Here is an 11,367-nt window from a genome sequence, read left to right as displayed (position 1 = left end):
ACATTATGGGAAAATTTATAATTATACACAGATCTCTACCTCTCCATTATTTTTTTTCTTTTTCGAGTGCTACGATCAATCCTTTTATTGATCCTTCATCATTCCATTTTACATATCAATCTACCGAACTATTTGATTTAGTATATTGTGAATTGAACATAAAAGAAAAAAAAAAGATTAATGATCAAATTATTCGTGCTGAATGTGTTAGAAAACCAATAACGATGATACAATAATCTAATTGATATTCCAATGAACAATTCGTTTGACATTAACTTAAAACTGTAAATATTTTGCTAATCTATTCGTTTGGAATGTCGAGTAGTCGTCAAATTTTTCCTACGAATTATAAATTAGATATAGGCGCCAAAAAAAAGCTTTATATTATAAAAAAAATTAGGTAAATAGCAAATTAAAACGTATAGAATTGCTATATAGTCAACGTTTCGTAAATCTTAGATAAATAACCATAAAAATGATGTGTCATTCCTGATTTACACTTTCATTGAAATAAAAAAAATGATATTTACGTCAATTTACACATATAACAAAACGTTGACAATATAACAATGTGAAACTGTAAATATAACTATATACCTAATGAATCCATTATTATTCTACCGTATATATACACTGAAGCCTGGTCGATTATCATAAATACTTGCATTGATTATTTACATCATAACTTTGTGCAAGTTCTCATGGGATACGAGAAAAAGAGAAAGAGATAGACATATATGTATTTGTTGAGAGAACTTTGGTCACCCAATATAGTTAACCAACACAGATAAAGGAACTAAGCAAAGACCTCTTTTCTTAAGTGCCGTGCAGTCACTTTCTCTTCCTGTATCAAATTTATCATGGCTCATTATTTGATCATCTTTTTTGCCAGAATTAATGATCCCCTTGTCCTACCAAAAAAAAAAAAATCAATTGAAATAAATTTATAGCCATATATCATAAACATAACATAAAGATAAATGCCTGATAATTAACCTAAAAAAAAAAAATTTAAATACCTCAAACATGTTACGATGATAATCTTCTTTTTCTTTAGGTTTCACTCCCATCTGGCTCAAGTTAAAAACCTATTAAAATACACAACTACTCGTATATCAGAACAAAAAAAAAATGTATTTATGAAACACATATACATATAATTAATAAAAGCAACATATTGTTTCCACAATTAAGAGTACTATCGATACGAGTAAACAAATTCATGTATTGAACAAAAGAAAGAAAGAAAAAAATAGCCAGTTCTCAAAATTTATAAAGCTGCCCTTTGAAAGTGAACAGAGTAAAATACAAAAAATACTAATTAATACATTAATAAAATTGTAGTGGTATACTAAAAGATTTTTTTTTTTTTTTTTTATCCGAATAATAATAATCTGACCTTTGGGCTCTGTACTGGAGAGCTAGCAGTGTCTTCCAAGGCATCATCATAATCATCATCAACCAAAACAACTTTGAGAATTGTCTTTCTCTTTTTAAAACTCGACATCTCATTATAACACCCTCTTTTGATCTTCGCGGTAGAACCTGCGTCTGAGATCAGAGAGGTCTCGTAGCTGAAACAGCTCTGCTCGTAGTTTTTATCAATCCTGAAATCTTCCAAGTACATGGTCCAACCACTCTCTTCGGGTTCATGACAATCGTCGGTATTTTTATCAGAGGAATAATATTGTTTAGGAGCTTTGTTCATGGAATTATTGCTTGACTTTTCCATAGCTTTGATGACGATGAGAGGGGTAACAGCTAAGTGATTAGTCTCTAATAGCTTTTTTTTTTTTTTTGGGTGGATTCAAATGATCAAAGGAATTGCTTTATGTATAGTGAAAGTTTGAGAGACGACGTTATATATAGTGGAATATTTGGAATATAAAGATGATGCGAAGCTTGTAAAATAAGTTGGAACAAGGTTTATGATACTAGGGTATGATTTGTGGGACATGGAGGGATGACAAAAATAATTGAGAAAGAGAGAGAGAGAGAGAGAGAGAGAGAGAGAGAGAGAGAGAGAGAGAGAGATTTGACATTTTCGTGCAGCATGAATTATGAGCACCAACATAGATATTTTTTTGCCAATTAATTTTTCTTGGGGTGCACTTACTTTTACTTTTTATTAAAAAATTGGTTGAATCAGTCACTTAAGTCCATCATCAAAGAGACTTTTTGAAGTTTATTATATTTATTTTTTGAAACTTTTGTTTATCTTAATTAAGATGGGGGTGTCCCTTAAACTTTCGCCATGTTCTACAAACTTAGACGACTAATTTCCAATTAATATATACACACTCAGATATATATATATATATATATATATATATATATATATTTATATTATATAATGAATGACACTTGCTTCACATTTAATACTTTTTTAAAAAAAAAAAGCTTAGGATGTATGCAAAAATGACAAATATAAGATAAAAATATTTTTGCAACTAGCTATTTCACTAGCTTCTTTTAAGATTATAGCTTTTCATTTTGTTAAAAAAAATAGTCCACTAGTCTGCACTCAATTAAATTAACTCTTGTCCAACAAAATTACCTAATTTACCTAGCCTCGACAGCTCGAACTCTGGTATAGTTTTTGTGGTCATTCCGAACAATTAAAAGTTTGGGCAATATCTTGTATCGACAATTAGGCCACTACCCCAATAACCCATGCTCCTTTTAAAAAGGTGACTCAAGTTTCATTTTACTTTACTGGTGGACTATTTTTTTTTTAATAGAATGAAACTTGAGTCACTTTTTAAAAGGAGCATGAGTTATTGGGGTAGTGGTCTAATTGTCCATATATGATATTATTACTCAAAACTTTTAATTGTTTTGAATGACCACAAAAGCTATACTAGAGTTCGAGTTAATAGAAGCTGTTAAAAACAAAATTCAATGGTCGAAAATAAAAAAGTGATTGAGGACGCGTAATGGTTATTACTAAAAAAATAACTGACAATGCTGGGTCTAAACAATCCGCAATAAAAAAATAGCAGCGAGGTTAGAAAAAACATATGCTCTCAAGCACACAGTTGAATGTTGTCAATGGTGCCTACAAGAAGAGTAGTAGTTTTTACTTATGTACATTTGATGTAATAAAGTCTCACGAAGACTCTTTCTTGTAACTGATGAATAATGAATAAAAGTTGAAATGTTTATTCATTCTTCCTTGTCTGTATTGAAGCTTTATGATAAACTATAGTATTTAGTCCTTAAACAAACTTAACAACAAATGAAGAGTAAAATATAGATTTGCATGAACAAACTCTTCATGGTTTTCTTAAAAGAGTATATTCACAATCTAAAGATCAAATGGCTATTGATCTCAGTATGATTGTTAGGATAATTTATGATGTCTGGTTATGAGGCATTGAGAGTTGGAGACTCTATAGTTCTTCCTAGGTATCTTCTGAAGGTACTGAATTGACCAGTGCACTTCTAGAGACAGAATAAGAAGAAACCATTTAATCTCTTATGTCTCGAAGTCACTATGTATGAATTGCATTATACTTACCTCATTCTTGAAATGAGGCATGTCATTTTATAGCATACGTATTCTCATTTGAAAAAGTCAGAGTTCTAGATTCACTATATGATATAGACAAGACCTATTGGTGAAGTACATTGTAACTTGTTAGCTCCTCGTCAATACATTGTTTTTAACTTATTCACAAGCGACAAAAGAGTTGAGAAAATAACAACTAGAAGGGTAAAATGGTAATTTTGTAAATCCCATCTAATCGATGATATTCACGAAGGGTAAACATAGATAATATTCAATGGATCCACTCATTACAATTAAGTAGAATTCTTGAGTAGAAAATATATTCATTTGAACCGAGAGATTTCAGTGTCAACTCTTTAGTGTAGTCAGTTGACATTAAGCTAGAACTTGGAAAAGGTTTGTGAACTTTTGAGTCCAAGTTATGCGAGCTCAAGCTTTGTTCATTTGGATCCATGAGGTCACTACCACATGTTTTTAGAGTAGGATTAGTTAAACATGAAAGCTAAGTCAAAACAAGTTCAAATATTGAACTAGACAAGTTTTACGAAAATTCCCTAAATGGTAATTTTGTCCTTTTGGACATGGGATGGTATGAATGTCAATAAATAAGTTTTTTGACATTTTCATATGATGACAATGAATTTGATCACTTGGCCACACTTAAGAAATTGGGCCTTGAGAATTGAATTTCATTTCATGGAATTTTATGTAAAAATTCTTAATGGGCTTTTCTTATGTTGTCATGAACAAATAAATAAACATCTAGAAGTATGTTCTAGAAGCTCCAAACCATCCAACATAGAGAGTAAAGAGAGATTATTTTGTGCATTGATCATGTATGAAGATACTTGCCAAAACAAAAAGAGGAAACAAAGTTTCTCTAGAAGGAAAACAAAGGGGGTGGCCAAGAGGGAAGCAAACAAATGAGGAAACAAATCCAATGACTTGGTGCATCATGTTGCACGTCCAAGGTAAGGAAGAGGAAACCAAGGATTTGCTTATGAATCTGCGATATTCAATAGAAAAAGAGGAAAATACCTTTTCAAGACAAACCTCCTCCTTTAAATACCTCACATCATCACAATTCACAACACAAAATTTTAGAGATTGAGAGCTTCTCTCTCTAACCTTGTAGCCGCTCACCCTCTCTCTCTCTATCTCTTCTTGTCCTTTTGTTTTGGCACCTAGGTCCTCATTAGACCTAGCGTTTTATTTTAGCTCTTTGGCTCAAAGACTTGTTCTTGAGTCATAATGTTTAAAAGTGCTCACACACTAAATCCTAACCATACTCAAAGACTCTAGTGGTAGAAACTTTCGTAATTACTCACAGGTTCAAAAAGACTAGTGGGAGAGACGAGCTGCGTGGGGAGACGAGCGTTTTAATCTTCTTAAGGCTTCTCAATATTCAAGCTCCATTCAAGGTTGGTACTGAGTAAAAACTAAATGTAGTTTTAAAATTTTAAATTATACATTCATGCACTTTGTCTAGGTTGTAAAAACGTTTTACGAGTTTTATAGAAATTTTTTTATATTCTGCCATTTGCTAGAAGCGATAAATCTTTTCTTAATCCTAGATCTATTCCAACATTGAACTCATCAACAATCTTCGTCATCACATCACCATCAACACAAAATTATTTTTCTCTTTTTTTTTAGTAGATTCACATGTAAAATTAGAAACAACCTCACTTAAAATTGTGATAACCGGCCAATTTCCCGGACGCTCATACTTATCTTACATCTTTTACTTATCATACTTATGTATATAAAAATGGGAGCATAAATATGACGGTCTGGAATGCTAGATTCAGTTCTTAGAGCAAAAACTACTGCAGCTAGCTCCGTATCATGAACTCGAGAATTTCTCTCATGATCTTCTTAAATTATCTTAGCATAAGTCACTACTCCGCCATGTTACATTAATACAACATCGTTTTAGATGGACAATTGCTATCCACCAACATCGAGTAAAAGAGTTGCCGTTGTGATAAAGCTTCTCTACAATTCACGAAAATTTTATTCATATTTTTTGGTTCACTCATACTTTGTCTCTTTTCTTCATTAGGCGGATCCTTCTTCCAATAATAGCATGCTAGTTCGAGAAAATTTCTTATTTGGGCTAAATTTCTATCATGCATCGGTAGCTTAAAAATTGGGTCGTGGTTGCTAAATAAAACAAGACTTTTATTACATATTAAATAAATTATTTTCCAATATAAATTTAAAATTTATGTTTTTATTGAGATATAATTAGTACCTTAATTTACGTTTATGTTTAGCTTTACTAAGCTCACTTATTGAGCTCAATTTTACTATTACTCATTTTCTATTGATTATTTTGAAAACAAAAAATCGTTTCCAATATCAAAATATTATACAGTTAAGGTTTTTCTATGTTTAAAAGTAGAAACGTTTATTTTTTTATACTTATTTATTTGTTACATATTTCAAATCCAACATATTTTGATAAGTATTCATTATGGTTTATTTTATTATATAATTAAGAAGAAATATTTTAATTTTTGAACTCTAGTTTCTTATTAAAGATAATTTTCTTATCTAGTCATCTCGAAGTAATAAATGATACGTAAAAAAAAAGATACTATTATTTTATATGAATTTTCGGCATGATAAGTACGACGATCCCGCAGACAAGATGGTATAAAAAAATTTCATTGTGTTTGGTATTTTCAAGGTTCGTCCTACCGTTACCGTTATCGTACCGAGACTTTAATGGGGTAAACCACTTAACGGAGAGGAAAATAAGGGCATTCAGACCAAAAAAAAAAAAAAAAAAAAGAAATCGGTACTGTTAGAAAACTGCTTACTGTAGAGGAAGCCGATAAAAAAATGTAGGAAACCGAGGGGTATTTAGACAAATATTTTGCAAAAATAAACATATTTTTCATAGTTCAAACTTCATAGTTCATACAACGAATTCATGATATCAATTCATCATCAAATCATCATATTCAACTCAAGAACATCATCCATCATCATTAAACATCATAAGCATTATATTCATCTCAAGAACATCATATTCACCATTAAATTATCATTTACAACATCAAAAAACTCATATTCGGATTAAAAATCAACAATTTAATTCGGATTAAACTCATATTCATTACTCAAACCCTTGAAATTATGGATTAAAGTAAAAAAAAATGATAAAATAATGAAAAAAATCCCAAAATATGAGAAACCCCCCGAAACTTATCTACCGAAAACCAAGAAAAGTTGACAAAAAAGCCTGCGACGAACGAAAACTCGCTAAAACCAACGGAAACCATCGGTAAATTAGAACGAAAATGGTAAATATCGAACCGGTACCGATCCTCTACGATAAGGCGGTTTCCGGTCGGTTTCCCTGAAAAGTCAACCAACATTTTGCATTCCTTGTCTGACAATCGATGTAACTCATTTTTATGCGTCGAAATACTACAATATAACTTTTTAAAAAATAATTATATCATTTTTTAATGGCAATAAAATATATATTTATATAATATACATACATGAAAAAAAAATTCATATTGTCCTTTTTTTGTTTGCCTACTATTTATTTTCTTTGGTTTTAAAATTATCAAAAAAAATATAAAGGAAATGCTTTTAATTGGCCCCCATGTTAAAGCTAATAGTATCTTGTCTCCAACAATTATTAGAACGGTTGAAAACATGGGAACATACACACCTGCCGTCTGATCGTTGGACTAATATTATATATTGACTTTAAACCTTAAACAATCATAGAATAGAAGTTGAAAAAATTATTTTCAAATTGCAAACATATATACTCGACTTTTAGGCTTTTTGTTTCCCATTATTTTATTCCTGGATCATGACGTTATTTTAATAAAAATAGTAATAAAAACTATTTATTAAATACCGTAACACGTAAGATGGATTTAAATTTCGAGGAAACCGGACAAAAACCAATCTGATTCCCGTTTTTTTTAAGAGTCCGGCACCGGAATGACCAAAACCGGAGGTTTCCGGTGATTCCGAGAAAACCGACGCGACCCAGTGCAAATCTTCCGGAATTTTGTCACTTTCCGAGCTTCCGGACAACCGATGCTCCGAAGGCCAAACTTCTCCATATACCGCCGGAAAGCAGTGGTATTGATGAGCTAACCGACGTGAATTCGTATTTTGATGATTTTGAGTTTTTTTTTTTTTTTTTTAATTTCTTTATAATTCGTGAAGATTAAATATAAATTGGTAGTTGTGAACATGAATCTAGTGTTGATTTTGAGTTTGTGTTCATGTTTTCTATTTGTTTTTATTAATAATCCTAATTCTTTTATTATTTTTTAGTTAGTTTGTGATGATTATGGTTATGTTGAACTTGGTTATTGATTTATTCCGAATTTCTTATTGATTTGTTTTGAATAATATTTTACATCCGAGAATATGTTAGACTCTGTGTTCATGTTTTCTAATTTTTTTATTAATCCGAATTAATCTTTGAATTTATTGTTAGTTTGTGATGATTATGGTTAAAATCATATATTAAATTGTTTTATTCCGAATTTCTTATGAATTATTTTCAATTTTCATTTAGATCCGGGAATATGTTAGTTTAGAACTTTAGATCCGGGAATATGTTAAAGTTTGTGAATATGTGAATTTGAACTATAGTATTTGATGGATTGTGTTGAACTTTATCATTTTGGTTTATACTATTGAACTTAGTTTTTGTTGTGTTTGTAAATTGGTAATGTGTTGAAACATTGTACACTATTTTTAATTTTATGAATTTTATCTTACGTACTTTGTATGTTTTTTGTATATTTCTTTTCTGGATTTCCTCTCTCGGTAAATACGGTATATGACGGTATTTCTCTACGGTAACGGTAAGTTCAACGGTACCGGTTTCCTTTTTTTTTCATGCTTTCTCTGGTATTTCTTTACGGTACCAGGGGTTCTCAGTAAATTCTGAAGCTCGGAACGGTAACGGTAATGGTATTTCGATCCTTGCACGTAAAATAGATTAAGTAGTGCCATGTTTAATTACTTATATACATAAGTACATATATGAAAATATTATATCTATTGTCACCAGTAAAACTTTATTTGGTTTTTATATTAACATAAAGTTAAATATATATATATATATATATATGCGTATATGTATATAATTCAACTTCATCCGTCAGAATTGCAGCTACGTACGATCCAATACTCATGGCATTATAAGAGTGTATAACTCTGAGGGACCTTTCGTAAGTACTATTCAATATAATTGATATAGTTCAGAGATGTGTGCCTCAATATGTCGATTGCAACATATATACTAAGACAAATTTCATAATAAAATTTATTGAAAGACTTTAATTATTATATAACAATAATTGAATTAATCACAAGAAATTACAAAAGCATGAACCGATTCATTTTTTTTTTTTTGCTATAATCCTTATAAGAAAACTTTGGTAGAGTTTCTCTTATATTATGGACAACAACAATAAGGTCAAAATTATTCCCTCTGCAAATTTTAAACTAGCACAACACTGAATTTCAAAAATAATTATTTTTTCGAAACGCAAATCACAAATAAAAAATCGCAAAATCAATTCACAAATGATCTTCTATCAAATTATTGAAAATGCTAATTGACGACAAGTTATTCGTTGAAGTTGAAACCTGATATCCATCTAATATAGAAATTGTGATGAAATTTAGCAGAATTTCATGGACATTTTAAACATGACATCTTATTGACCTTCTAATCTGCATCTTCCCATTTTGAATGCTTATAAACCCCCCAATAAATTAATCATTATCCTAACCATATATATATATATATATATATATATATATATATTCATACATATAGTCATAATTTATTTATACACTCGTTATCTACTAATACATAATAAAAGTGATTGGATGTGCAGTATAATTCATATTTCTTTTGTCCTTGCATTGACTTTGTAACTACTAAATACACTATATTCTCAATCTGAAGAGATTTGATGAAGATTTTGTTGCAATATTATATGAAGTAATCCTATAAAATAATGGCATGGGTAGTCCTGTTCATATATTTTTGCTTAAACCTATCCCACTTTCGCATATTAGTTGTTGGGTATCAATCAACTAGTCACATTAAGGAATCTTTAGGTCACAGATAAATAAGCTCTAATTGTGAAATATACAAGACTAATTTTTTCTATATTATACATGTTGATATATCAGCGAAGAACGTTATAGAAAAAATAGAGCGGATATATTTTAAATTTTCCTGAGATATATTAAGTAAAATGTTGGGTGACTAAGAAATAGCTCATATAACTTAATGGCCTTTAATAAAGTATAGAGAGTGATGTTATCCCTTGGTGTCAACGTGACATACTAAAGAAACAAATCATTCTCTCCCAAAAAAAAAAAAACACACTATATATAGCGTATGCAATTACATCCCTAGATACGTGTCATTCCTAATTAATTAGGCAATGACTTTGTATTTTCGTTTTCAATTTTTTTATGTGAATTTATGGATTTTGGGTTCTATGTTTCTCTCTTATATTGTGTACAAATTTCATGACCAAAACTTGGCCAAACATAAAATTAAGTTAGCATATGGGCAAGCACGAAACCACATAGTGCTCAGGATGTGTTATAACCCTCCATAAAAAAATTGCATTTTTTTCACAATTTTTAATTTTTTTTAAAATTTATCCAAATATTTACAAGTTAACTTTTCTTCGATTTTTTTTTCTCGCATATTAGCCTCTCGTAATTTGAATTCCTAGCTTCGTCTCTACATATGGGCATTCATATGCACGTGTATGCTCGATCTCTATCCATTCCATTGCACATGCTCATCACGTGCATTGACACATTGCAAATGAATATTTGTCAAGTTTTTAGTTTCATTGAATGTTATCTTAATATCAGCGCGTTGCTTATAGGCAAGTATAAAATTTAAAATAAAAAGAAAAAAATATTTTTTCTATATTGGAAAGAAAATGATGCTTTCTTAACCACCTATAATTTTTATAAGAATAAAAGATTCTAATATAATCATCATATAAAGTTTATTTTCACAACTTTTATATACTAGAACGTTTCAGGATTACTTCAAGATTTAGATTAATGATCACCGTAATAACTCTTATATTACATGTGTGTCATAACGATTCCTTAAATCACACATTCAATTACATTAAAAAATTTCACACATTCAATTGAAGTCTATATAAATTGTGTATAGACTATCTGCCTATATATGATTTCGCATATATTATCCATATATACATTAATCACCGACCATTTCAAGTGTTTCATCTATACTTAGATAATTCATAAAGCTAAATTAGTTAATATAGAAGGTAAAGATTTGATGAGTTGATGAATTTTTATTAATTCAATAAAATGACTTTATTATGATCATATAATAACAACTCCTACTTATATTATTGACTTCAACAATAGATATTTATAATTGCTTACATAATCTTCTTGTTGACTGACATAATAATTAGTATAACTATTATCTCACAAAGAGCACTTAGTTCCGAACACGCAGTCCCGAGAATTCCGAGTGTCTTGGCAAGATTATCTCTAAATATAGATGAATATAGTACAAGAGAGAAAGTAATAAAGGGTGCTGAATGATAGATGAATCTTTAGGCGAGTGTTGGTGTGTGTCGAAATGTCCATGTCATTTGCTTCAGCCCTGCTTCCTTATATTTATAGACCTTTGGGTCGAGTTTGGGATGATCAATCCCACGTCCTTGGCAGTTGCTGAATAACCATTCATAGACGGGTGTATTGGTTGGTTACTTGCTCGTCTCTTCGGCAAAACCGTTGAGATGAGCTTTTTGAATTTGTTTACACGTGTTTATATT

At 30.2% G+C, this 11,367-nt stretch overlaps 1 protein-coding gene across 3 annotated transcripts; it reads right to left on the bottom strand.

Moving 5' to 3' along the window:
- Positions 1 to 648: 648 nt before the first annotated feature.
- LOC149398410 (vascular-related unknown protein 4-like) lies at positions 649 to 1,918 on the bottom strand. 3 transcript variants are annotated; one of them, XM_089615775.1, is made up of 3 exons: positions 1,400 to 1,918; positions 1,020 to 1,088; positions 649 to 911 (listed from the first exon to the last, which is right to left on the bottom strand). In XM_089615775.1, the coding sequence occupies exons 1-3, from the start codon at positions 1,730 to 1,732 to the stop codon at positions 762 to 764; spliced, it is 552 nt and encodes a 183-aa protein (XP_089471901.1). In that variant the 5' UTR covers positions 1,733 to 1,918; the 3' UTR covers positions 649 to 761. The 3 variants fall into 3 exon arrangements, with proteins under 3 accessions (XP_089471901.1, XP_089471902.1, XP_089471903.1); XM_089615776.1 differs by having other exon boundaries at positions 649 to 905; XM_089615777.1 differs by lacking the exon at positions 1,020 to 1,088.
- Between the last annotated feature and the right edge of the window lie 9,449 nt (positions 1,919 to 11,367).

Source organism: Urtica dioica, chromosome 5, assembly GCF_054948205.1.
Source record: "Urtica dioica subsp. dioica isolate 48M chromosome 5, U.dioica_male_clone48M_v1_H2, whole genome shotgun sequence".
NCBI classification, from domain to species: domain Eukaryota; kingdom Viridiplantae; phylum Streptophyta; class Magnoliopsida; order Rosales; family Urticaceae; genus Urtica; species Urtica dioica.
Note: the sequence above shows the minus strand (reverse complement) of the source record. Positions and strands in the feature narration are given on the sequence as shown.

Coding starts and splice junctions, on each gene's coding strand:
- LOC149398410 (XM_089615775.1), bottom strand. CDS start 1,732: ATGGAAAAGTCAAGCAATAATTCCATGAACAAAGCTCCTAAACAATAT. Junction 1,089..1,399: donor CTCCAGTACAGAGCCCAAAG/GTCAGATTATTA, acceptor GTATTTTAATAG/GTTTTTAACTTGAGCCAGAT. Junction 912..1,019: donor ATCATCGTAACATGTTTGAG/GTATTTAAATTT, acceptor TTTTTTTGGTAG/GACAAGGGGATCATTAATTC.